General features: G+C 44.0%; 3 protein-coding genes and 1 long non-coding RNA gene across 9 annotated transcripts in view; 3 read left to right on the top strand and 1 right to left on the bottom strand.

The window, feature by feature from the left end:
* The window catches only part of LOC148399638 (dynein axonemal light chain 4), a 3,072-nt gene extending 192 nt beyond the window's left edge, over nucleotides 1-2,880 (top strand). Inside the window, exons 2-5 of one of the 3 annotated variants that reach the window (XM_088374632.1) lie at nucleotides 350-429; nucleotides 659-742; nucleotides 993-1,122; nucleotides 2,047-2,880. In XM_088374632.1, coding sequence (XP_088230758.1) covers nucleotides 358-429; nucleotides 659-742; nucleotides 993-1,122; nucleotides 2,047-2,072 — 312 coding nt within the window. In that variant the 5' untranslated portion in view covers nucleotides 350-357 and the 3' untranslated portion in view covers nucleotides 2,073-2,880. Of the gene's footprint in view, nucleotides 1-349; nucleotides 430-658; nucleotides 743-992; nucleotides 2,026-2,046 lie in introns of those variants that run through there. The other 2 variants (XM_088374630.1, XM_088374631.1) reach the window with 2 other exon arrangements.
* LOC148399637 (uncharacterized) overlaps nucleotides 1-7,177 on the bottom strand; it is a 14,074-nt gene extending 6,897 nt beyond the window's left edge. For 2 of the 3 annotated variants that reach the window (XR_015858248.1, XR_015858249.1), the window contains exon 1: nucleotides 6,920-7,177. This is a non-coding gene — a long non-coding RNA (uncharacterized LOC148399637). The remainder of the gene's footprint in view (nucleotides 1-6,919) is intronic. The other variant, XR_015858250.1, reaches the window with a different exon arrangement.
* LOC148399635 (extracellular serine/threonine protein kinase FAM20C-like) lies at nucleotides 3,619-26,935 on the top strand. Its single transcript, XM_088374795.1, has 11 exons — nucleotides 3,619-3,777; nucleotides 3,942-4,384; nucleotides 4,583-4,758; nucleotides 5,146-5,224; nucleotides 5,448-5,540; nucleotides 5,754-5,869; nucleotides 5,977-6,157; nucleotides 6,221-6,330; nucleotides 26,218-26,299; nucleotides 26,376-26,435; nucleotides 26,491-26,935. The coding sequence occupies exons 2-11, from the start codon at nucleotides 3,942-3,944 to the stop codon at nucleotides 26,744-26,746; spliced, it is 1,596 nt and encodes a 531-aa protein (XP_088230921.1). The 5' UTR covers nucleotides 3,619-3,777; the 3' UTR covers nucleotides 26,747-26,935.
* On the top strand, nucleotides 7,527-25,987 carry dnhd1 (dynein heavy chain domain 1). 2 transcript variants are annotated; one of them, XM_088374792.1, is made up of 45 exons: nucleotides 7,537-8,188; nucleotides 8,251-8,451; nucleotides 8,615-8,824; nucleotides 9,069-9,191; nucleotides 9,274-9,477; nucleotides 9,545-9,655; nucleotides 9,891-10,047; nucleotides 10,174-10,428; nucleotides 10,595-10,735; nucleotides 10,817-10,925; nucleotides 11,034-11,257; nucleotides 11,334-11,577; nucleotides 11,662-11,819; nucleotides 11,961-12,086; nucleotides 12,170-12,446; nucleotides 12,562-12,686; nucleotides 12,762-12,960; nucleotides 13,029-13,120; nucleotides 13,222-13,405; nucleotides 13,480-13,605; nucleotides 13,676-13,773; nucleotides 13,848-16,785; nucleotides 16,866-16,950; nucleotides 17,040-17,199; nucleotides 17,260-17,542; nucleotides 17,610-18,885; nucleotides 18,965-19,052; nucleotides 19,150-19,261; nucleotides 19,334-19,520; nucleotides 19,615-19,717; nucleotides 19,781-19,909; nucleotides 20,007-20,198; nucleotides 20,285-20,704; nucleotides 20,785-21,205; nucleotides 21,300-21,407; nucleotides 21,904-22,080; nucleotides 22,169-22,347; nucleotides 22,442-23,419; nucleotides 23,501-23,669; nucleotides 23,757-23,837; nucleotides 23,938-24,136; nucleotides 24,209-24,300; nucleotides 24,375-24,521; nucleotides 24,588-25,207; nucleotides 25,290-25,987. In XM_088374792.1, the coding sequence occupies exons 1-45, from the start codon at nucleotides 7,872-7,874 to the stop codon at nucleotides 25,668-25,670; spliced, it is 13,206 nt and encodes a 4,401-aa protein (XP_088230918.1). In that variant the 5' UTR covers nucleotides 7,537-7,871; the 3' UTR covers nucleotides 25,671-25,987. The 2 variants fall into 2 exon arrangements, with proteins under 2 accessions (XP_088230919.1, XP_088230918.1); XM_088374793.1 differs by lacking the exons at nucleotides 24,209-24,300; nucleotides 24,375-24,521; nucleotides 24,588-25,207; nucleotides 25,290-25,987 and having other exon boundaries at nucleotides 7,527-8,188; nucleotides 23,916-24,129.
* Nucleotides 26,936-26,971: the final 36 nt, after the last annotated feature.

Here is a 26,971-nt window from a genome sequence, read left to right as displayed (position 1 = left end):
CTGAAGAGTCAACGACCGCCTGGTTAAAGAGAGTGTGTTTAATGTCATCTGTTCGCCACGGAGCTAACGCTAAGCTAACTGGATAGCTCGTGAACGATGCTTCTCAGGTTCCAGTATCTCCGCCTGCTGCCTGCTTAGTGTTTTCAAACTAGCCACAATGGCCCACGGTTGTCCTTTTAAAGATAAAAACTTGCGATTTGAGTGGAAAATGACTTTTGACTTCCACTACTGGATGCTTTGTTCTTTAGCTAGCTTGATAGGTTTCTTGTGTGTTGTTGCTAAGTGTTGCTCGGTACTAACAAATGTACATTTTTAGAATTGTTTTAATTTACATGGCAACTGTTCACAGGAGTCGTGATGGCAGGAACCGGCGAGGCAAAGAAAGAAGAGGCCGACTACAAGAGACTACACAGTTTCCCACTTATCAGGGTAGGAGTGGTGATATCATCAGTCATGATGTTCTGAGCACTGGTTTGGAGAATGCAAGAGAAAAATACAATTTGAGAATGACAACATTTATAATCTACATTATAAAGACAGTCATGGGTGTGAATTCCTCACGCAGCCAGGAACATTTCCGTGACTCTGAGATAGATGAAGCAGAAATATGTAAATGATAATAATTGTATCAGAAGATAAAGTATTGATTTGTCCTCAGCACACGGACATGCCTGAGGAAATGAGGGTCGAGACGATGGAGCTGTGCGTGACTGCCTGTGAAAAGTTCGCTACCAACAATGAGGTACGTTGGCGACAAAATGGAAGTGCAAATTTTTTTTTTTCCCGCATTGAAAAAGTTGTTCCAGTGTGAAAAAATACAATCCGATATATGTAGGTTTAACTCCTCACTAAATTTCAATAATCAGGGATAATGCATTTTTATTGGAGACGAGTGGTACACAACAATGTATGGATTAAATGTAATCTTAAATGGGAGTTGTTCTGATTTTTTTTTTTTCCCCCTCACATGGACTTCCTACATTGGTCTCCAGAGCGCCGCCAAGATGATCAAAGAGTCCATGGACAAGAAATTCGGCAGTTCATGGCACGTGGTGATCGGCGAGGGCTTTGGCTTTGAGGTCACGCACGAGGTGAAGAACCTGCTCTACATGTTCTTTGGAGGTAGTTTGGCCGTGTGCGTGTGGAAGTGCTCCTAGCACACGCATACGTACAGCCCCTTCCTATTATTTACTCGTCTCGCAAACCAGCTGCCGGTTGGACTACAAAAAGGTCACTGAGGTTGACGGCTGCTTGAACTATGGGGAGAAGAACTTTGACATCAAGTCTTGACTTGAAGACACTTGAACAGCTTCCTGCCTTATCTCACATTTGTCTTTCTTTCCAAGGAGTTTCCATGTTATCACCACTCACTTTGAACTTAACGGGCCAGGGTTCTCCAAACAATTATGTTCTCTATCCTCTGCAGGGACCGTCTAGTGTGCAAGTGTGTGCTGGACACACACGCGCACATCACCACTTACAACGTTCACGTCATCTCAACATTTCTTACAATGACACGCACTTGTCTTTCAATACGATGTTTTTAGATTTTTTTTAAACGTGTACATAGTCGGACTTTTAACAAGCGGCATCTTCGTACAAAACGACCTGATCTACCTTTTGTTCTTGTTGTAGAGAATTTTTATAACAACCCGGCATGTTTAACCGCCTTTGTTCTGTATCAACGGTACAGACACAGAATGAGGCGGAGTGAAATACGAATGACTCCGGCAGATTTGTGAATTTTTGCTGTTTACTGAAGTCGCTTTAGAGCCATAACAAGAGGAGGGACTCTCCTATGTCCAGGCGTGTCAAGTATAACTCTTCTCCCAACACGTCGGAGCTGTCCGACAAGGATTTTCTACGTCTCATTAGTAGATGCCGACAATTTGGTTACGTGGCAATAATCCCGCCTTTAGCCCGAGGGGTCTACGGCATAGGTGAAGGATCTTCTGTCGCTGTGATTTGAAAGAACTGCTGAGCTAGTGGCGAAAGAGATAATAAACTCTGAAATGTGTAACAAAAGTTTGTGCTGTTTGTTGACAGGACAGAATAGTCTCGTTTTGTTCTAAGGCAGCCGGGGAAGTCACGCCGAAGACGCAACAGTCATTAGCGACTTCACGGAGTTGTCTTGCGTTGTGGCTGCATTTGAAAAAAAAGTTAAAAAGCAAGCTCGTCACCGAGGAATACCGAGCCGCCGGCTAACACGATGCAAGACTCTTCAAACAAATACAGAGGAAGAAACGCAAAAAGATCCCTCCCGACGTAACTCAACGAGGACTAACAAGACGAACGCTTTTCATCAGCAGCCAAAGAGAAGACAAACAAAAAAAGTTGTTGTGAGAATGTTCGTGCAGATGACATTTGCAGAAGGGGTCTGACTAGAACAAAAATATTCCGCAACTATGTCAGTAATAACTAGCTAAGAATCTCACTTATACTAAAGAAAACTTGATATAAAAGTAAAACCCTTGGCAAATATCCTTATTGCGATGTACAATGTTTAACACAGGGCATAAGTTTAGCAGCATAGTATTTTTATTTTTTAAAAGGTATTTTGTCAGAATTTCTTTCAATATAACATTTAATAGGTTTTCCCCGAGCTTATTCAAGTGACGTCATCGTCCCTCGCACTATGCCAGCACAAGGGCATCGTGACCCACTGAAGTTGTTGACAGAATGAGTTTAATGTACCCAAACATGCAATCAGGTCACTTTGCACTCTAACCACAAACAGAAAAAGAATACTTTGAAGCCTCCTGTGATGCTAACACCAAGAATTGAACACGTCTCTAAGGTCAAGATATTTTCTGACCTCTGTAATCTTTGGACGTAAATGTCTGCATCGCCCAAACACCAGAAAAGTGATTATCCATCTGCTCAAAATATGCAGCTAGCAATACGCCGGCGCTAGTACATGCTATTTGGACAATATCAACTCTGGTGAGGATTCCACTGGCCCCAAAGCTGTTGACAATATGGCACATCTCATTTATTATTAATAAAAGCCCTTCTTTAAATATCTCCTCCCACCGCTTTTGTCACTTCACTGTTAAATATTCATCGGTGGAGTCACACTTCAGGTCACGATTAGATGGTATTGAATCTCAAGTACACACAGTTTTTGAAATCCTCAAGTGTTTTAAGATTAATTTTGGCTCCCAAAAAGTAGAAACCTTGATCTCCAGCTGACACCTGAAACAGAATTTCCCATTTCGTTTTGGGCTCAATTCATAGCGTCCTCATTCCATGTTTCCATCGAGTTTGAAAGCTGAGCGCTGTATCTTAGCAACCACCTCAGCACCTGAAAATGAAGGTTGCAGCACCTTCTGAGTGTTTGCACGAGTGTGCGTGGGGCGAGTGAAAAGACAGGTGGAACAAAAGAAAAACTAGAGCGATGGTTTCAAAAGTCACCTCAGGATAGAAAGAAATTGCAGCAGAAACCACCGTCGGGCCAGAACAGATATTAATTTTTCATCTGAAAGTCACTGCTTAGCTCCTTTGTGAGGATTTAGAAAACATAATTTAATATTCATATAAGTGTGCTGCGCCTTCAATAGAAAACATTGTTTAAAATACACCACCAGGGGACGTAGAAAAAAACAAAAGCATCACAGCACCAGTCCTGATGGAGTCTCTGCCAATTCTGAAGGTTCAAACGAGTGTATTGAGTAAGACCACATTACAATACAAACAAATAGCTAAAGACTAACCCGGAGCTGATACCGAATATTCCTTTTCAACTTCAGCAACGTGGGAGGAAGCTCAATTGAAGAAGTAAGTTTCCTCTTTTTTCCTTAATGGATGTTTAAATATTCTTTGTCTTAACTTAAATGATGTGTTAGCTTAGGTAGGAGCTAGCCTGCTAGGAGGAATTCAATATTTGCTTGACCCTGTTGTCACTTTGCTCCCCCTTCTTTTTAACCCTAACCCTAACCCAGATGATGTGGAGAATGCGTCGTCGTTCCAGGACAATCTGTCTGTCCTTGGTACTCGTCTCCGTTTTCTTGCACCTCCTCCTGGCTTTTGTCTCGCTTTCCTTGTACCGGCAAGCCTGTGACCCCCCGATACCGACCAGCATGACCTTCTCAAAACACCTGGCAAACAAAAGCTTCACGGCCATCGCAGTATTAACCGAGTCACCACCTAAAAGAGATTCTCCCGGTGTCAAAGGTCGTGGAGGAGCACCTCAGGATAAATTCCAAAGTCGAAGGATTGAACTGATGAAAGCGTCTCTTATTGAGCCTCTTGCGACCAGTCTGGCGAAGCTTCAGGCGCTGTTTGACCACCCTCTTTACAAAGCGCCCATGTCAGCCATTCAACAAGACGATATGTTGTTGAGGGTTCTACCAAAGATGAAGTCTGAGAGGAGCTCCCAGATGTGGTCAGTAGTCACACTGCGGGTTCAAATGCCCAATCCAGGTCTAAAAAGTAAAAACCCCAATTTGACTCCAGGTAGGTGCTTCTAATCAACCGAGTTGGCAGGTAAACATCTCAAACATTTGAGGACCTGAATTTGACACCTATGATCCAAAAAATCCTAAAATGGCAGAACTCCAAATGATCACGATTGTGTCTGCAGGGTGAGTGCGAGCCAGGAAGGTTACGAAAACGTCCGCTGGAACACAAGCAGCGACAGCCATCCCCCGTGGCTACGCTTTCACCTGACCATCTCCCGCTGGCAGCTCTACCCCCATCCGGACCCCAACATGGAGTCTGTGATCCAACAACTCGCCACACACCGCATCGTGAGCGCAGGTAACAATGTGACCCGCTTAATGCCGCCGCTAAAGTCGAGACGGTTATAAGTGGATGAGTTCATCTGAAGAGGGTTACTAAAAAAAGAATGGAATGAAATGCGATGCCAGAGCCAGGCCTGGAGGTCAATGTGCGTCCTTGGAGGACAGATTGGAGGGAAGGATTTTGGATAGTAGCTGACACTGCCAGTTTTGGAGTGATGCTTTAAAATTCAGATTCCACTTTTTGACGCTTAGGCTTTTAAGAACCTTCAGCCGAGGATGGTACGTTCATTAGCTTCACACAGCTATCATGATCGTTCCAGGTTGGGTTAGCAAAGTATCTTTCGAGTTAGATGTCTTACATCATTAATCATCGTTAATAACGCTCTCATCTTTATTCTTCTAGTGCAGAAAAGCGGCGGTACACAGCTGAAACTGGTGATGTCATTTCCAAATTATGGCCAGGCCATGTTCAAACCCATGAAGTGAGTTGATAATAGCAAAATTGACATTCAGAGATTTTCAGAGATAAAAAAAAATCCTAAACCATCTTCAGATCATTCAGAGATCTTCAGAGATAAAAAGGAAAAATATTAATGCTAAAGAAAATTGATTCCATGATCAATTCCCACTTGCTCTTCAGTCACCTGTGATTGACTGATTGTCAAAATTGGACGAATGAACGGTGTCTTCAATCTGTGCTTGCAGGCAAGACAGAAATGATGAAACTAACTACAACCTCTACTACTTCTCTGACTTTGAGCGACATAATGCAGAAATCGCCGCCTTTCACCTGGACAGGTAGGACGTAACTCGGGCATTCCAATTTTTCACATCCCACACAGAAACCACCTGTAATATCAAGACTGACCTGTAAGAGGCAGCATGGTGCCACAGGGCACGCAGACATAAAATGCAAAGAAGAGTAATACTGTAATTTCATCATATGTCTCAGCCTTCCCTTCTCTGGTGTGCTCATTCTGTCACTCATCTTTTTATGTCTTCACACTGGAGGATTCTGGGCTTTCGGAGGGTGCCCCCAGTGGTTGGGAGGAAGGTGGATGTGGTCAAAGAGATTAAAGACATCACGACGGATCACAAACTGGCCCGGACATTTTTCAACTCCCCCGGTAGTCCTTGGGTTAACATTTTACTTCTACACTATGTGATTAGGTAGTTCCGTATGTTCCTCCAGCCATTACTTCTCCAATCTCCATGCTCTTGTGGCTCCCCCTAGTGGGCAATGTGTGCTTCTACGGTCGGTGCTCCTACTACTGCTCCACAGAGCACGCAGTGTGCGGCCGACCTACGGCCCTGGAGGCCTCGTTGGCCCTCATGCTGCCAGATCTCTCCCTGGCTACCCGGAGGAGCTGGAGATCACCCTGGAGACGCTCTTACAGCCGCAGCAAACTGGCTAAGTGAGAGCATAGATGGTATGCAGAAGTTTGAAACGGGTTGTCAGCAAGTGAAATGCATTTCAGATGGGAGACGGAACCAGATTACTGCACAACCATCAAGAAGACGGCGCCCTATGACAAAGGCACAAGGCTGGTGGACTTCATTGACATGGTCATACTGGACTTCCTGATGAGTAGGTTCATATTTATATTATATATTTAATTTATAAGTGTATATATATATATATTTATTATATGTATATTATGTTCATATCTATATTATATATTTATAAGTGTGTATTTATATATATTTATTATATGTATATTAATAGGCATTCTTTTTTCTCATGTGTCATGGGGTTCACTAATATCAAACAATGGGGACAAATCTAAATTAAATAATTTAAAAAAGATAATAAAATGCCAAGCAGAGGAATTTGAAATGCCCTCAAAAATTGTCAATTATAAAAGGGTGTCTACAGTTGGTATTATTTGTTATTATTTAACTTATTTGAATTAGATTTTGATTTAGTGTGGAAAAGGGTTTGAAAATGTTTATATTTAGTCTCTGACAACCTGACATTTAACGGAAATGTGAATAATTTATATTCTAATATGGCACAGAAATTGTCAAAAGGTGGTGAATTTTAATTACAGAAAATTAACCAATCATAGCTTTTTTATTTTTATGACATCTTCATGAAAGACTATCTAATACTTTTAGCCAACAGTGAGTACTTTAAATAATGATCACAAAATGGCATAATTTGATTAATTGTCTACCTGATGGTCCTTCTGCTGTAGTTTGTCATCTTTTTTGTGAAACAAAATGTAGAAATTCAAGTTACAAAGTTCAAGGGCAAAGCCCATATCGTGACGATGCGGTGACGTTCAATGTCAAGCAAAGAGCTCCGGATTTTCGACTTCTGCGTGTTGCCGTGGTTACTTCTATGCAGGTAAAAAGAAAGCTTCTCAACTCCTTACACTATCGACCACTTTCATGACGTTGTAAAACGACAAAAACGACGAAATTGTCCATTTCGCAACCCTACGTCATTGTCAAAGAATTTAAGGGGTCTCCAAAGTGTAAGTTCTGGCTTTTCCTTAGTACAATTACTCGTTTCATCAGGTAATTACGTCATGTGTCTTCGCTAGCTTCAAGCTAGCGAAAAACTTTTAGCTAGTTTTACTTAATATAACTTTAGCTAATTAATTTATTAATTAGTTTATTAGAAATGTTGGGTTTTGAAATTAAATTCACACTCTTTATTTTGATTATCCTTGTAAAGTGCTCGTGCGAGTGAATTTCCTAATATTAAAGAAAAAGTAAGTAAGTAAGTAAGTAAGTAAGTAAGTAAGTAAGTAAGTAAGTAAGTAAGTAAGTAAGTAAGTAAGTAAATAAAACGCCCCTTGTTTTAACATTACAATAAATTGTGACTGACAAATTTCATAAAATTGAACATATTTCTGTTATTTTATTATTTTATTGTCTATTAAGTTGGGTATCGCTAAAGTAGTTGGTCACAGTATTGTCAGTGTGAAGAGAATTTTGTAGTTAGCAAGCAAAATTATTATTATTATTATATAATTTATGAACGAGACTTGCACTTTTCATTAATTACTTTGTCCCTCCTTCACAAGATCAGAGAAAAATGTGAAAAGACCCAGTTGGTGAAATTTGCTGACGATATTGGCGCAGCATGTTCGCTGCCACTTCACAGGGACGAGTCCCACCATGGAACCTCTGAAGCGATCAACAGACAGCGGGAAGCCGCAAGCTAAGCCCAAAAAAAAGGATCCGTCTACGATCGGCAGCAGTCTAGCCACTTTGCCGCCACTATGGCCTGCGCCATCTTCTTCTTCTGCATCCGCGCTACGCAGGAGCCTTTTCGATCCCTCTTCCATCATTGGTGCTGCAGACTCTCCTGTCAGCTCCGTTGCTGTGGCTCAAACCGGATCAGTAAAAGTCCCATCGGAGTCCAAACGGAAAGAAAGATTTCAGTCAGGAGCATCAATATCATGCACGGACTTATCGGATGAAACGGCAAAGAGGTATCCGAGCGCCGGTGAAATTTCAAACATCAATTCACGTCTGATTTTAATCCCTCATTCAGTTTGTCAGTTAAAGATGAATCCAGAGTCACCATGCGGGACTTAATCAGTCTTCCCGCCATCGTTGTGGGTGTCTCTCCTGAAAGTTCTTGTGCCTCAATTCGAGTGCAATTAGCAGAAACAAAATGGATGGAAAACCACTCAACGGCCTCCGAATCATGCAATGACACCCCCGGTAGGACTGCTGATGAATCGACACACAGGTAAATGAGAGCACAAGTGAAATTTGAATTTGTTCATGACAAACATCTTTTTGCCATTCATATGGAAGTCAGCTTTGTGTTTGATAAAACTGGCTCAGACTTTAAATACATTTGCGAGTATGATGAATTGATTTCAGAATTCAATAACGTCCTATTCATTCAGTTTTACAGAAAAATCTGCATCAAGAGTCACAAGAAGAGACTTGTTCAATCTTCCTTCCATCGGTCCGAGCGTTTGCCCTGGAAGCCCTCATCTTTCAGGATCCCGGAAATCCGTCACAGAGATAAAATGGACTGAGAAACCAAAACAGAAGCACTTGTTGTCATCCACTGACATCTCCATGATCGCGACTGATGAAGCCACAGTGCAGAGGTGCCTTACACAATTAATTAGGAATGTTTTTTAGTCTTTGACACCATATATGTAGCGTATTAAATTTTCAAAAGCCGTGTGATCCATTCCCAAAACTTCTTTTCTCATTTCTTTGTATTGTAACGGCGTACAATATGATTTTCTTTCTTAAAAAAAAAAAAAAAAAAAAAACACAAAAAAAATTGTACATCAGTGGGACAATAACAATAAAGTCATTCTATTTTTTTCTAATTTTTTATTTCAGGGCAGCGATTGTTGAAAAAGTTCCCATTACAGGCTTGGAGCTGGTGCAGTTGTTCCTCAAGCAAAGAGACGTGGGAGAACTAAAAGTGTTTTACTTGAAGGAACAAGCGGGTGGCTGGTACAGGTACAGCTTGGCTTCTCTACACCAACTGCTAGCGTACCGATATGCCGCATAAGATGTGCCTTTGTTTTCGCTTCCACCTAAGACCCTACGACCTGCATGTGGTCCCGGTTGGTGATGCCGGTTCCGAGCACTACGTCTTCTCCTCCACTACGGTGCTGCATGTCACACAGTCGGGTTACGGAGGACTGGTCTCTTTGGAGGAGTGGCACAGGGAGTCGGTCCTGTGGACAGCTTTGCAGGCAATCCCCTTCTTTAGGGATTTCACTCTGCGAAATGCTGTCACTCTGTAAGTGTGGCGCGTGAATGCCTAATGTGGTCGGCGTTGGTATGCATTTGTTTGTCTTTTGTTCTAGATGGTATCGAAACGTACGTGAGATTGTTTACAAGCGAAGATTTGAAGTGGTACAGGGACAACTGCTAACAAATATCCCCCAGTACAGAAACGGCCTCATCCTTTTATCCAGGTCGGTCTCAATCTTTGCGGCAGGTGGCGAAAGGTTTTAGCCTTAACCGCAAGAATTAAAAAAAATCAAGATTCATAACTGAAAAAATACTCCTCCAATTTCGTGTGGCTAAAATCATTGTTGTGAGACATCAGCAAATATCACAAAACTTCAACTAAGTAAGCCTGTTTGTTTTTATGATGTTGCTACATGAACTACTTGGATTACCACTACTAAGAATGTACTTTTTCTACAGAAGGATAGAGGAGATGAAAGCGACACAGTTGCTACCTCTGGATGAGTCCAAATCGTACACGTTGTTGGAATTTCAGAAAGTTCTGGCGACATGTATGGACAATACTCGGAGCAGTTTAAAGCAGCTGGCACAAATTCGCTTGGGCATCCTGAATAAGGTATTAAAATTAGAAAATATCCAAAAGTCAAATACACTTGGGAGCTCCATATTTTGCCCCCATGCCCCCCCCTAGCTCCGGCCATGTTGGAGGAAATAAATCGAGTCTACGTAATGTTCTCTCCAGGCCAAAGAGGAGAGTTACAGGGTCGTCAAAGAGCTTCAGGAGCACCTCCAGTATGCTGACATGCCGCATCATTGTTGCAAGCCAATGCATCTGCACCAGGCCCACCTTAATGATCTGCAGAAGGACTTGGCGCACGCGGAGAACGTCCTGCAGAAGCTGGGCAACTTTGCCGCTCTCGTCAATCACATTATTGTGCAGAGTCTTGTCACCGTCGTCCAGCAAAATATGTCGATGTTCCTCCGCGACGTTCTGAAGGTAACGTAAAGTTAAACCAGATCAACCTCTCCTGAAACCAGTATTGTAGATTTAAAATTTTCACAGCAGAAATGTCACAAAAAGTCTACTTGAATCATTTTTATGAATTGTTCGGAATCGTAGTCCTAAATCCAATATGTCGCCTGAATATTTTTGTCTTCATCAGAGAGAGAATTCTCACAATATCTGCCTCTTCCAAACTCATCTTCGTCTTGGTGCTGGTCAGCTGACTCTCGACCCACCTTTACATCTCTTCCGAGAAATACTCACTCAGGCGCTTTTAACTGCCGGTGACTCCATAAACCAGGTGACTTCCACGTTTCAAAAAAAAAATTAACGCTTTCTGACCTGCAAATTTATAATTGCCTTCGTGACTTCCCTCTGGTAGATGTGTGACTCCTGTGGATTTTTCCTGGAGGTCAGCAGGCCCCTTGATTGTCAGGATGAATCATCTGACCCCAACTGTAGTCCATATCCTGTTGACATAGACACTCAAGGTACTTTTTGAATTAACAAATTGACGCTGATGTGCTTTCTCACTAAGTTTAGCTAACCAAGTAGTACTTGTAATCTGCCAAGTTTCTTATTTTGTCATACTTTTCCAGGTGACCTTAAAGACAATGATAGAATGCCTGGTCTTACGCATTATAGCTGTTGTCAATGGATCAGAGAACAGCGCCCCCAGTGGAAGCTGATGATGATGATGACGGTGGAGGGCCACAGAATGCATGGCTCATATTCTCCTCTATCCAAAGAACAACTCGTGTGGTACATGACCATCAACGACGTGGGCAAGCTTATCAACAGAGAACATTCGGAGCTGATGCAGGCAAGCTAAGAAATTAGCGCCGCTGTTACCTAATATGTCTTCTTATTTTTAATTTTTATTTCTACTGTTCGGACAGGCAGCAGAGTCTGAGATCCAACAGATGTTAACATGTTACACATGGTTAATGGATGTCCATGTATTCATCAACCAATGGAGTCAAGCCTCTTTAGAAAAGATGAAGGGTCAACCTGCTTTACTGTATTGCCAACTGATTACCAAGCTTCGAAGGTGGCTTGAAGAAATCCATGCTGCTCCCTCGTTCATCTCTACATCCAACCAGCTATTTATTATCCACTACACCCAAATGAAGGAGCATCTAGGTCTGCTAAACGGCACAGAAATTCGGTGATCCATATTTGGTGCAAATGTACCAAAATGTCATAGCATAGTTTTTTTTTTTCCAGGGCAGCATTTGAGTTTGATAGAAAATGAAGTACAGGAAGAGTTAGTGAAGCAAATGAAATTATGCACAGAGAGCTTGTTGAAGGACTTGGAGGAAGCTCTCGCTGCTCTCAAGACCGAACCCAAAGACTTGCATGACCTACCAAAATATGTCGATGTGGTATGGATCTCGATTTCTTTTTCTTTCATTTTTTTTTCTACCTGTATATCATCTTTCATTTTTACGTGGGGGGGCAGTAATGAACATGATGAATATGCAATGATGTCAATATTTTATCGAACAATGACAACCTCTCCTCAGGTGTGGAAGTCTGTGAACATGTTGGCGGAAATGCAGACACGTTTGGAGTACACTCGCACCCTCCAGGACAGTATTTGCATTCATTATAGAGAGATGACCATCCAGGAACTGACTTTGTCTCAAAAGGTACAAAAAGGAAATCTTTTGATATGATTTTCATCTCATTTTTGCACACTACCGTAATAATTTGCTTGTTCTCCTATATTTAGATGTTAGACACGTGGGATTGCTATTATTCCCACTTGAAGCATGCAGATAGCACGTTACGTTCTCGCCTTCCCACTGTGGCTGCTGCACTGGACACAATGTTTCCATGGATGGCTTCCGATTTAAGATGTTTACTCTCTTACGCTACCTCTGGGCAATTTCTTGATCCACGTCAAAATGCTGACAAGGTGGTTTCCGAATTGAATTATATGAGTCTTCGTGTGGAAACGGCCACCTCTAATCTGGAGCTGTTGTCTAAGACTGGTGAAATATTTGTCGGTGAGAACAAACGGAATTATGATTATTCTAGTCTACCCTATTAATCTCGTCCTAAGATTTTAAAATTGTATGTATTTAAAAAGAAAATGCTAATATTGATGTCATTTCTTTTTAGAAAATCCTGTGGACTTGTCTGATCTGACTGACATTCCTAAACTTACTGCCCGTAAGGAGCTTTGGGAGCTAACAGCTCTTTGCAGACAATCTTTACACAAATGGAACAAGTTCCTGTTCACTGAGGTAAATTTATAAACCGAGCCTCGTTTCGTAATTGAGCCTGATTGCCAACGCTCCTTAAAATTCTCCTTATGGTAGCTTGAATTGTCACAAGCTCAAGAGAAAATCACTCAATGGCAGCAGCAAGTTGCAAAGCTAGCAATCATCATACCCGCCGACGACGGAGTGCTTCGGGAGACGTCCGAAACCATTGACGATTTAAGCTGTCGTCTTAAAATCCTGGCCGGGTTTCGGACCCCGACGATCAAACCCAAACACCGGACCACATTTTTCAGAGGCCAGTACCCTGATTTGCATTGTTAATCTACTCTAAGATGCTCATCGAGATCTTTCCCACGTTGACAGGTATCGGGTTACGGCAAGCCTCCGATAAGAATGCAACTCTCGCACAACTTATTTTTCAACCGTTTGATCTTCACCGAGAACTGATCAATAAGGTGGGAAAGAAGTTGGTGAAGATTAATTGCATCCATAAATACACCGCAAGTTCTCTTTTTGTGCCAGTAATTCTTAAACTCAGTCAAGCAATGCGTTTCAGATATGTAGCGATGCAAAAAAGGAGAATTCCATGGAAAAGAGATTTAAAAAAATTCAACAAGCATGGACGGATCGTGTTTTCCTGCCGCATACCTGTACAGGTCTTCGTTGCCATCTTGCTGAGCCACAGGTAGCGGCAAAGACTTCCTCTTCTGACGCCTTATGTGATGCCAGAATTATTATTGGTAAGACTTCATGAAGCACGTAAAGTAATCAAAAGCAGGATTTTTAAATTTTTTTTTGCTTTTGCCACATCCAGGCCTAGAATTTCTCTTCACTGACCTAGAAAAGGATTTGATGATTTTATCAAACATGCATCGGTCACGGCACAGTGTTGACTTTAGGTTACACGTGGAAGAGTGGATGCACATACTTCAAGAACTTGGTAAATATTTTCCTCTGTAGCTCCTGAGTTCAATTTTAAGGGTTATTTCAAAACTCTTCTGTCCATCTAGAGAAGTTGTTGCATTTGTTTGATATCTACCAGCAAGAATGGATCTTCCTAACCAACATATTTCAAGAAAGAACCTTAGCTGTTCAAAGATGGGATTTGGTATGTGCCAAATTTCCATTTTGTCCGAACCCAAAGATCTCCAATTCAATGAAAACCACTTTTTTTTTCCCTAGCTGGCACAATTCCGATCAATCGATGAGCGTTTCAAGACCATGATTAGGTTCAACTCATCTCACCCCAATGTGTTGAATCTTGTCCGTCCCAAAGCAGGAATGGAAAATCCTCATGGCGCTAACCTCTGCCAAATTCTCCTCAACGATCTGTCCACATTGAATGCTATTGCCAAGCAGATGGCAAACCGTCTCCACGCTCGCTGCAAATTATTCCCCAGACTTTACTTCCTCAGTGACATGGAAGTCGTGGAACTTCTCTCTTTACAACCAACACCCGTATCTCTGTTACCCTTTGTACGGAAATTCTTCAAAGGGGTTCAGTGGCTGGATACATCTGTCATGGTGGAACCACAGGATACACCTGACACACCAACTCGGGTATTCGGGGTTTTTGGGAACCTCCAGGAGCACATTAGCTTCCTTTCTCCAGTGGAACCGAATCGCAATGTTTTGATTTGGTTGAGTAGTTTTCAGAATCAACTCAAGTTAACCATGGAACATCTTCTAAGCCAGTGTGCTGATGAACGAAAACAACTCGAATGGATCAACCATCAAGACCCGCCGAATAACGACTCTCGTGAACACGTTTCACCTGTGCTTGATATGACGTTGAAATATCCTCTTCAGTGTCTTCTTGTAGCAGAGGAGGTGGTCTGGTGCAGTGAGCTTCATCAAGCTTTCCAGGACTCAAGCAACGGGAAGATAAGTCAGATGAAAGCATTCAACAGTGCACAACTGGAACATTTTTGCCAGGTCACAAGGGATGCAGTCGCAAGGTCGAACGACGACGGAGAACTTTCGAAATACTCAATGACGTGCTTACGTGCTTTAGTGCTCCTTCGAATTAAACATGAGCAGCAACTAACGCAACTCATGCACGTGCAGTGTCAGCCGGCGTTGTCTTTCGAGTGGCTGAGTTCTCTCAAGTACTCTATAAGATCAGAAGATCAAAATCCCAATGATGATCCGAAATGTTACGTGGACATTTTAGGCCACAGACTCGCGTATGGTTATGAGTATTTTGGTCCAGAAGACTTTGGAATGGTCCATACTCCCTGCACAGATCGAGTGATATTGGGGCTTCTCCTTGCCGTGAAGAGCTATAGGTGTGGATTTGTCAATGGACCTTGGTCTTCAGGGAAGACAAATACCGTGGTCCATCTAGGCAAAGCATTGGGGAGACATGTTGTGATGCTTAACTGCTCTCCAAATATGAAGGCTGATATTTTTCCAAAGATGCTCCTAGGTGCTCTTTTGACAGGTGCCTGGTTAGTGCTGGACTCTGTGGACTTGTTGCTTCAAAGCGTCCAGGCATCACTGGCACAACACTTTGAGGACATCTACCAGTCTTTTGTCGGATGGTCAAGAAAGAGCAACGAGCGTGGAAAGACGTTTAATCGAGAATTCTCAATGCTATTCTCAGGGATCGGCACTTCTGTCAGCCCCAACTACGCAAGCGTTCTGATTTCATCCTCCGAAATTTCACAAAGTTTGCGATTTTCAACCAGACCTGTGACATTGACCTGTCCCGATAACAGGATCATTGTGGAGATCATGCTGACTTCCTTCGGTTTTAAACAGGCCAAGTGTTTGAGTCAACGTCTGGTATCCCTCATCAGCATCAGCAAGGACTCGCTGTGCCTACCTCATTTTGTGACACAAAACCCGAGTAGCCATCTTGTCATTCTGCAGAATATCTCCTCCGCCTCCAAGAAACGATTAAAACGAATCGTCCGAGATGAGAAATTTTCAGGTAGGGCCAGACAGTCCTTTGTATTACGAACGATCCTTAAATCTCCAGAAAATGACGACGATCTGAGTGAGGATGAAGAGCAAGCGATTTTCCCTGGATTATTGGAGGAGATAGCTGTTGTCCAAGCGATTCATTCAGTCTTATCACCATTGATGCATGCATCGAAGAAAGTCTCACACTTCAACTCCATCGTCCAAGAATTGTTTCCTATCGCGTGTCAGTTTTCTTATATTCAACAATATACTCAAGATGAACCAAACTACCAACTTCAAGAAGCCGTGTCAGAAGAATTAGATCAGCTCCTCTTGCACTCTGACTCTGAAACTATTCACCAAGCTCTTACACTCTACCAGACCTTGAGTTTCTCTCACGCAGTTATTCTTCTCGGACCTAGCGGAAGTGGAAAATCAACCTGTTACAATGCTCTGGCAGGAGGCCTCAGTCGCCTTGCAAACAAAACAGAAGATGAAAACGTGGATACCACCGAGGCAAAACTACTCAGAGCTGCTTCAGATTGGAGCTTCGTCAACACCGTGGTCTTATTTCCAAACGCCATGTCCCATGAGGAATTATTTGGTGGATTCTGCGATGAATCCGGCTGGCAAGATGGAGCTGTGACCAAGGCGTTGAGAGATTCCGAAAGACGAAATTCTGGAAAATTAGAAATTGGCCAGTCGAGTCATATGACCAAATGGTTGGTAATGGATGGAGAGCCATTTGGAAAACCCTGCTGGCTAGATCACCTAAGCACACTGAGTGATCTCGCAAAGCCATTTTTAAGCCTCCCATCTGGTGAAACGATCATGTCGCCTAAATCACGATTCAAGTTCCTTGTGGAGACCACTGACTTGAGTGACGCGAGCCCCTCCGCGGTGACCTGCTGCAGTCTTATCTACTTTTCCGGCACCGATGTTTGGAAGTCGGTGTGGCAGAGCGAAATGGATTCTCTCCATTACGGATTCACTCTAGATCAAGCCACCCTGGAAATGTGGACTCAGCTCTCAGAAGATCTTTTCTCCAACACTCTCAATTTGTTGAAGAAGAAGAAGATTTGGAATAAAGGTCAAACCTCAGCGGACGGCCTGGCGGAAATCACATCCTTCGTTCGAATCCTTCGTGCCCTCCTGCATCATTTTACCAGCAAACGGAACAGCAATCAAGCCACGGCGCAAAAAGACACAAAAGGTATTTGCAAATCTACAAATATGAACATCCGAATCATTTTACACACACACGTTATTTACTTTTGTCAACGATTATTCCAGCAGATACACCTCCAGATTTTAATATCAATCAAGATCTTTTTCTATTGGCTTACATTTGGGGCTTTGGCGGACATCTTCATCCTCGGTAGGTCATCAATTCATCTTCTTACGACCTTACATTTGTAATCTGCAAAGTCCAAACGACTTATTTTCTTTGACATTTATTTTTTTCAGACTCTGGCCTCAGTTTGACACCGTTGCCCGCCAAGCACTGCTTGACAGTCGGTCTCAAATTAAGGTTCCGCACGTGGGAACCGTCTTTGAGTTCTTCTTTAATATCGACAACAAGATCTACTCTAACAATACATTATTAACAAAGTACATCACTCCCAAGGTTAGTTTTGAATGATTTATTATCCATACCGTATTATCAATTATCACCGTCTTCACACAGCACTGGAAATATACCTGCCTACTTTCCGTCATGTTGGAGGCAATTCAGCCTGTGCTGCTGGCAGGAGAACCTGGTTCCGGAAAATCGACCGTCTGTAACACCTTGCTGTGTTTTGATAAGCCACACATTAAAGTCCCAGCTAGATCTATGCAGGCTCCCACAGACCTGCGCCATTTGCTGTGTGGAATTAGCTTCCAGAAGAGCTGTCAAAAAACCAAGGGGGTCATGGCCAAACAACCAGGCCTAACGCTTTACGTGGATGACCTCCATGAGACACCTCGCGGTGAGTCAGTACGCTACCAAATAACTTTAACGTCCTGAATTTTAATCCTCATTTTCCGTTTCAAAAGATGTGACTGGGAAGACTTCCAAAATCTTAGAGACTCTACGCCAAAGTATTTCGAAAGGAGGAGTGGTGGCATTTGATTGTGACCACTTCAAGGTGCTCAGTCCTGGATTCATCAGCTACCTGGCTACCTGTTGTGTCTTTGAGCTGGACAACCCCCACGTTAGCGTAATATCGTCCAGGCTGTCGCGTCTGTTCTCCGTCTTCGCTCTTCCGAGCTCAACCACGGAGGTGATATTTTCGATTCATTCGCCTCAGCTTAAACTGTGGCTCAGGGACGCGCCATTCCTCCCGAGCGTGTCGGACACGATACGTTCCATCATCAACGCGACGGAGAATTTGTATGAAGATGTTTGCAACAATTTCCAGCCCACAAAAAAAAATCCTTATTTTTTATTCTCTCACCATGACCTGAAGAAGGTATTTCAAGGGATGTCCTTATGGCAGCCAGTCCTTCCAAAAGCAGAGCCGGTTAACCCGAAGTTCAAATCGAAATGTTCCCCGGTTCCTCAAGAGCCTTTAGCCATGGAGCTCAGCATTCTCCATCTCTGGACGCACGAGTGCATGCGTACATTTGGTGATCGGCTAAACTCGGAGGATGGAAGAAGTCAACTGCAGTCACTCATCACCAAAGCGGCAACAACCCACTTTCGAGTGCAATCTAACCCCGATATGGAGGCAACGTTTCTTCAGCGCTTGCTGGAAGCTGTGCCGAACCTTACGTATGGCCCGGAGCTTATTAGAAATCATTTCCCCATATTCAAGCGTAGCTCATATCAACCACAAAATCTCAGCGTGCTGATAGATCACCTCTTGTCACACTTTGATGTGAAAGACAAACAAGATGTCCATCGCCATTTTGCATTCAAATATGCTGTGCACAGACAAAGGATGTGTCAGATGTTGCATATTTTCAGGGCTCTGCTAATTCCAGGAGGTCACGGATTACTAATGGCCTCAGGTAGTGGGACAGGACGTAAAACCACCGTTCGTTTAGCAGCCTACGTCTCAGGCTGCCACCTGATGGAGGTACACGCCGGTAACCAAAGTGAATTAAATACGATTTTAAAACGAGCTGGGAATCAAACTCGAGTTCGCCAAATTGAAACCATCATACTGGTCCATGAGAATATCAGCTCCTCTGTTCGAGAAGAGCTATTGGTAGCCCTCAACTCCTACCCGGGGCTCTACACAGACCAGGAGCTGGCCAAGCTTGTTTCAAGGGTGACCGCTGTGTATAAAACAAAAAAATTCCTCTTGGACAGCTGGATTTTTGACAAGTAAGGAACAAGTGTTAGTTTCGAAACTAATTGCCACCTCTACTTGGATAGGAGTGACAAGGAGTCTTTTTTTAAACAGGCACTTGTGTCAGAACCTCCGTGACGTGCACGTTTTCATCTTGATGCCTGCCGTCGTATCAGCCAGCCGCGAAAACAACGAACACAAGGTTTTTGAATCGCTCGCGTTGTATTTGAAGTGCTTGCACGACTTCGTACGTCACTGTAGATGGGTCCTTTATTAAAAACGGTATTTTTGTCACCTAGGCACAAACCACCAAGGCTCTCAGCCTTTGCTGTGTGGAGATGTACCAGCCTTGGTTGAGCCAGTCTTTGGCAGAAGTTGCTATTCAGCACCTGAAAGATATTTGTCAGAACTGTAAGTTAACATCATTTCGTTTCTGTTAAGCGGCGATGACGATAAAATAACTGCAGATTCCCCCCCCCTCAGTGAAACTACAAGGCTCACCAGATGGCTTGGCTGTAACAATGGCGGGAATCCACCAGTCTGCATATCAGTACGCTCTGGTCCTTCTCATGACGCAGCCTTTTAGTCCTTATACATATATGGCCTTCATTTCTCATTTTGGTTACATCTGCAAAGTTCTGCAAGATGAATTGGAGAGCCGATCCAACAGGTTGTGATTTTCCAAATATTCACAATTTGTGTTGAGCTTAGCAGTGAGCTTCAAATTTGTTTTCTGATCCATGGTGAATATTTGGTTTGTACAGGCTTAACACTGCTCTGTCTCATTTGGATGCATTGGATAACCTTGCCAGGAAGTATAAACAAGAGTTAACGAGAATGCAGGGAATAGTTGCTGAGATACAGAAGGTACACAACTTGAAAAGTGCACGTTGTATGTCTTTGCAAATATTTTTCTTCTTCTCCTTTCAGCGCGTGGATGAGCTCCTTGGAGCCATAGAGGACCAGAATCATTTGCTTCAAAAAGCTGAAACCAAATGTGCTAAACAGGAGAGAAAAATTCAAATCCTGGGGGACCGGATCACTGAATCCCAGGAAGAGGTGACGAATCAAATAGATTTGCAACACCTCACTGATGACACAATGCTTTGGTCATAAATGAATTTAGAGATACTGATTCTTTCCCTCTTTTTTTCAGCTGAGTCCATATTTCCAGGCAGCACTTGATGTGCTCCATAGTCTGGACCCATTAGACCTCGAGGAGGTGCGGCACTATAGAGATCCGCCTGATGGGGTGGTGCTGGTCATGGATGCCGTTCTTTTGCTTTTTGAGCGGCCTTTTGGCTGGGCCAATGCAAAAAGACTCTTTTTACATTGCAACGTGTATAAGGTATCTTTTCCAAAGCACTTACACGGGATCATTTCATTATCATTTAAAGAGGTATTTTTAATTTTTTTTTTTTTCCCCCTGCCCAGTGCCTGGTCCATTTTGACTTCTACAGTCTTATCGACGTCCAAATGCTACAGCTCGCCGAGTTAATTAAAAACCCCATCTTTGTCCCGGAATGCATCCGAGAAGTGAGCAAGGCCTGCGAGACTCTATGCCGTTGGATCCTTTCCGTCAACAATTGCGGTACGAAGATATACCAACTGATGGTCAGGAAGCAGCTGGACTTAATGCTTCTAAGGGCGCAAGAGCAACTTGAGCAGATCCAAGACCACATGGAGGGAATAAAACATTGTCTTAAAGAGCTTGATAATGATCTACAGCCTGTGCTGAAATTGCTGGACGAGAAATTGCTGCTGCTACGCAAAGCTGAAGCCTTGGAGAGAACCGCTGCTAATGCTGTGGAACTGTTGTCGAAACACGCAAGAGTGTGGAGGGATCGAGCTCGGGTAATTCATGAAGACATCGTTTTTTTAACGGTTATTTGCATGATGAGTAGATGTGGCATCATATTTTTGTTTTCCTTCAGGAAGTACAGCTGCAGAGACAATGCTTACCGGGAGACGCCATCTTCCTGGCTGCCATCATCTCCTACTTTGGCCCCTTCTCAGCTGACGTACGCACCGAATTGCTGAGCAAGTGGAGAGTGTTGTACCGCACAGGAATCATCGATCCAAATCCCAGAGATGCCAGAACTTCCCTGTTCACCTCTACCGACGAACCACCTCAGCTAACTTCGGGATTTCCGGTCGCTCTATCCGAAACGCTGCAGCCACTCCTGTCTCGGGCGTTGGGTGTGAACGCGTGGCCGGCGCGTGAGAGCGTAACCACCAGATTGGTGTTGAAGCTGTTGCTGTGGGGCTGCAGGAGGAGTTGGGTGAAATATTGGCCACTACTTGCAGACACCAAGCATCATCTGGTGATCAACTCCAAAAATGGGGTCATTACAGGTTGGAGTTGGTTGTCTATAATCATTCGAGACCATTACAAATGGAATCACCATTTGAAATGATACAGAAGAAACAACACTTTTCTGTTCCGAAGGCGAAACGGGAGACGACGACACTCTGGGGAAAGAATTTGAGTGTGATATCGTGGTTTGCGCTGATGATCCAAAACTAATGTGCAAGTTGGACCTGGCTGCCGAGAAAGGTAACTGGAATCATTACACGGTATAATTTTGGAATTAAAAAGCGAAAGTTGTGCAATTGGGAATACCCATGAAAATTTAGAAGTTAAACCAGTATAAATATTAGAACTCACTATTGGCTGAGCAATTTAATTTGTACAGCACCATTCCTACACAAGAGGAAACCCATGTGCTTGAATGAGGTCAATGCGTAATTAAGATTAAATTAAAATGAAAAAAATTAAGTATGAATAACTTCTTGAATTGCATTGGTACAGCGGAAAGTTAAGAATGGTAAAATATTTAGCAATCTCTTCCATGTACAATTTTTTTTTTTTATTAATGTTGTTTGATAATGTACACACACAAACCCTGAAATTGATAAATTAGCATATTGGACATATTGGAGGTGTGGTCCAATGAATCCACCTTTTGAATTTAACTCTGGAATCATTATTTTTAATCATCAATCATTTTTTGAGAGGCAGCTCACACCTGTCTATCTTGTTTTTATTCCAGGCATGAAAGTCCTGGTTACTCACATCGAGCGTGTTCCAGTCAGTCCACAGTTTCTCGCAACTTTGGCCCGTCCCGCTGCAAGTTGCCCCCCAGGCTCAAACCAGCCTGCCCAGCAGACCAACCCTGACTTCTACCTCTTGCTCAGCACCCACTACCCCGCCCGACTGCTCAGTAGCGGTAGGAAGCCTCAACTAGAACTTCACCTCTTAGATGAAAATGTGGATTTCAAAAAGCCGGTTCTTGATTGTCCTTTCTTCCTCGTCAGCTATTCATCCATCCATACTGTCTCAGGTGGATGTGGTTGACCTCTCGCCAAGCTCGGATCAGGTCCAGGAACTCATGCTGACGCAGCTATTGCAGTCGGAGTGCAAAGCGTTGATGACTCAACACCTGCGGATACAGAATGACAAGCAGCTAATGCAGAGGAAGCTGGTCACGGAGGAGGTGAGTCGGACGGGCGTTTCCATGACGACACTTTTCCGACCTCATCACATTTGTCTCCTGTGAGAGAGCTGACAGGACGCCATCTTTTTTTTAGGACTCTGTGATGGATTCCGTCCTGCAGTCCGACACCACCCGAATGCAAGCCCCCGAGTTCCTCTCGCAAGTGGTCACGGTCCGAGAAACAATGTCTTACGCTCAGACGGAGTTACAGCTGGTGGATGAGAGGCAGGAGTTCCACGCGCCCTTGCTGGATGCTCCTCAGCAATTAATCAAGCTGGCATGGCTCTTCTACCAGGCTCTGCAGGAGGTGTCCCGCCTCTCCCCCGCTTATTACTTTCCATTATCTGCCTTCATGGCAGCGATGCAGGAGGTCTTTGCCCAAGAGGCCAGTAAGCTCGTGTCGTACGGCACCGGGACGGTGTTAGGGGGGGTAATACCCGAGATAAGGAACAAGATGGTGGCCAAATTGATGTTCTACTATAGGCCGTGTCTCTTTAGGAGCCACGGTCCAGTTTTCAAGTTGTTGTTAACTCTGGCCGTGATGCAAACCAACCAACTTTGCTCTCAACCGGAGCGGACGGCCTTACTCATGGGATTCGCAGGGATTCCTCCAGCTGCAGGTTCCTCAAAGGATCATTTGATATCCCCTCAGGTTGACTCTGACCTCCTCTGGTTAGAGAAGATTCCAGACTTCACAGGTCTGACTGCTTCTCTGACCTCTTCTCGCGAGGAGTGGCGAGAATACCTGCGCTCGCCTTCCTCCATCATAGCAGGACCACCCCCATGCGACTCTCACTCCCATCTGTCCTTGATCCAGCGGGCTCTCCTCGCAAAGACCTTGCAACCTCACTCCACACAAGTGCTAGCGGAGGCCATGGCGGCCCGCCAGTTTCGCCCACCTCGCCACTCATCACCTCACTGCGCCAACCCCGAGGCTCTTTACAGATTCCTTGTGGAGCATAAGGGACCTATCATCTTAACGTGGCCTCCTCCATCCAAAGATAAGTGGACAAATATTCAGCCTGTCCACTTAGTGAAGCTCTTGGCCTCAATGGCAACAGAAACAAAGGAGGTAAGCGTAACGGATGTCATTTGGATACATATTGAGTTTTTTTTTTCCACATTTTTAAAATAATAATTATTTTTGGTCCAGGTGAAAGTAATTTCCATCGCAGGACTTTGCGACTGTGACTTCATCCTCTTTTCTTTGGAAAAATCAGTCAGAGAAGGTCACTGGTTTGTTTTGAACAATTGTCACCTGCTGGAACGTTGGGATGCTAAAGTCGTGGCACGATTCAATCAGCTGTTTTCCCCTTATGGAGGTAAGCAGTTTAAAGACAGTTTGCAAACTTTAAACCAGACGTTCACATATTTTTTTTTTTTTTTTAATTATTTTATTAATTTTCCAGCTACAAAGCACATAAATAGTCCTCATCCAGATTTCAGAGCTTGGTTTCTGACTGAAGAAACTACCCAGACTTTCCTACCCGGTAGGTTTGAAATTGATCCCCCCCTTTGGGGATCTTTATTTTCACCCCATGTCACAAATGTTGTGATAATGAATGTAGTTCTGATGTCAATGGAATCCAGCATCGGTGCGAATGCACGGCCTGCCTCTGGTTTGTGACTCCTCCTGGAACGTGAAGGAAGAGTTGAGCTGCTCCCTGCAATATCTGTCAGGGAGCCCGGCCGACGACAAGGAGCTCCTTCTACGCTGTGCAACCTTCCACTCTGTGTTGCTACAGAGAGAGGCCTACAAATACTCGGGCCAGGCCAGAATCTACAGCTGGTGAGAACTGGAAACGTGTTGTGCTGCATTGCTTTTAAATCTTTTTATTTTTTCATTTATTCCTCCATGAAGGAGCCAGTCAGATCTTGTAGCTTTGGTGGATGCCCTCGTTTCTTCGGCCAGTCTGTGCCACGACAAGATGAAAACTTTACGATACATTGCAGGTGATGCAACACAGGGGCAAAGACATGATTTTTTAAAATCTATTGAATCATTTTGATTTTTTTAAAATTCCTAGTCAACCTTGTGCACGGCGGCCATGTTCTGGACTCTGCGGATTCCGAGGCGGTGCAAAACACTGTAGAAACGTGCTTCAGCGTTACGCCACCTCAAGCTAGCGGACCGCACACGCTCGCCAAAATCATCATCAGCACTGAGCACGGCGGTAACGTGACGCAGTTTTTCTCGATAATCCAGTTTTTCCATGATCGAAAAGAAGTTTTGCCTTTAGATTTTGCCAACCTCCAACGAAAGCTGGACGGACAGCTGATGCTCCGTGCCGAGGACATCAGCGAGCCTCTCCTGTTGGGTTTCAGCGCTGACATGGAGGCTGAAATCGTCAAAATCAACAGTCGCAATCTGAACAAGCTCCTCCAGGCCTCCCAGACTCCTCACGGATTCGCCGCGCCTTCCAGCAGAGCTTTGGCAACCCTACCAGAACTTAACCAGGCCAGAGAGCGTCTGCATGCGCTGCAGGATTACCTCACGCAACAAAACCAAACCCGAGCGAGAAACGCCGGGGAGGTTTTCCAGAGTCCGCTTTACGACTTCCTCCTAACCGAGTGGCACGAGCTGAGCGGCTCGGTGTCCTCGCTCCTTTCTCGCCTCCGACAGCCGCGTCGATACATCACGGAGACGTTCCTCTCCCTCCCCACGCTCACCGCATTGTCGCGTTTACAGAGACGGGCGGAGCTTCTCAGCGCTTACCTGTGGCGCGATAACGATTCGGCACCACGCGCCGCCTACCGCTTGTCCGCTTTCGCCCATGCGAAGGGCTTTCTGGTGGCACTGAGGAGAAAAGCAGCACAAGTAAATCACAAATACATCAGCGATATCACTCTCCACCTTGAGGTAATGCTAATCGCCGCTAAAATGCAAATATTGCTCTCACTTTTCACCACGCGGTGGATCACGTTCTTCTCAAATCTTCCAGGTTCGTGAAGATCCATTATTCACCCCCCGTCCAAAGGATATGGTGGACTTGTGCGACCTGGAACTAAAAGGAGCATCGTGGGACGTGCACAGGACCGCCTTACAAAATTCCCTATCTCCACAATCTTACTCCATGCCTCTCATTTGCATCAAGGCGCACGTGAAGGACGTTCACTTTCCACGTCCAAGGAACACCGATGAAGTTTATCATTGTCCCATTTATCTGGAGGACTTGGATACCGGAGAGGAGGGACGAGATGATTTTAACATAATCACAACAGTTCCGCTTCCTACCGAGTTAGAACCTTCCTTGTGTAGTTTGCGGAAGGTTCGCCTTGTGAGCAGGCTTTTTGAGTCAAGGGCTTCCTGTGAAGATCTCTGAGCACTACCGAGCCAAAAAATTGGGTCAAATTGGTCCCTTTTTAACCTACAGTTGGGTTATTTTTAACCCAGCTGTTTTTTTTTTTTTTTTAAGAATGAAGAAGTGAGTTTTAGGTGGTGAACATAAAATTGCAACTCTCATTCTGTGTTGGTGCCATTTTGATTGAACACAGCAGAAGTCGTTTTACAGTGGCTAAAGATACAACTGAAATGTTTTTTTATTGTACCATGTGATACATTCAAACACGCACTTGAAATATTTGCTCTTATACAGTCATCCATGTTGCTTTTTTATTAAAAAGGTTGTCTTCATGATAACCGACGGCCATTTTGTTTGATTTATTACAAAGTAGCAGAGACGTCACTGTCCATCTTGCCACTTTGTTCCCTTTGTCGGATCATTCATCGACCGAGGCTGGACCTATTCCAGTTCACAATTCTTACATTTTTTATTTTCAAATCTCCACAGTTTGTGGTACAATTGGGATGCAATTGTTCAGATTGATCATTTTAAACAATGGCTGGTTAAATTCTGACTCATCTTCTAGGCAACATGGACAGACACCACTACGAAACATTCGAGAAGTTCGGCAATGACACCTTCCTGTTACACCTTGACAACGGCCGGGCGTGAGTGTAGTTTTATCCTCAAATGTCTGTCACTGGTTGTCCAAGCAAATACGCTGTCACTGTGTTGTCAATGCAGATTCGGGCGCCACTCCAAAGACGAGCCGTCCATCTTGGTGCCATTGGAGCAGTGTTGCAGGTGTGTGTATGTATATATATTTATATATATATATTTATATATGTGTGTATTCTAGAATCCGCCGTTCCACCTGGCTACGGCTGCGCCTCCTGTATCTGCCGCAGTATCGCCTCAGCGATGTCATGCGGGCCTCGCTTTCCCACGATCCCCTGCACGCCGTGGCCCCGCTGCTGACGGAGCCCCACCTTTCGGCCCTCGATCGTCGCTTGAAAACTACACTGGATGCCGTAAGTCGTTGCCTGCAGAAGCAGAGTCAGGACGGGCTCGACGAGGTCATATACGACGACGTCGGACAACTGGAGGATATGTGAACTCTTGCTGTGGTGCGTTTTAAGTGATCGGAAATGGATGGATGTAATAAGACTGTTTGAGGGGACCCCCAAATGCTTCTGCATGGGGTCTTCAGGGGTGTAAAGTAGCTTTGAAGGCTTCATGTTGCTCTTCCAGATCTTTCCACCATTTTAATGAGTACAATAAAGCCAGTCGTTTTCCTCATATAACTTATTGAGTCTGCATCGCAGCTCGTTGGCCGTCCT

The sequence above is a fragment of the Syngnathus floridae genome, chromosome 4 (assembly GCF_059516105.1).
Source record: "Syngnathus floridae isolate MCC-2025c chromosome 4, RoL_Sflo_1.0, whole genome shotgun sequence".
NCBI classification, from domain to species: domain Eukaryota; kingdom Metazoa; phylum Chordata; class Actinopteri; order Syngnathiformes; family Syngnathidae; genus Syngnathus; species Syngnathus floridae.
This window is presented reverse-complemented; position numbering and strand designations above follow the sequence as displayed.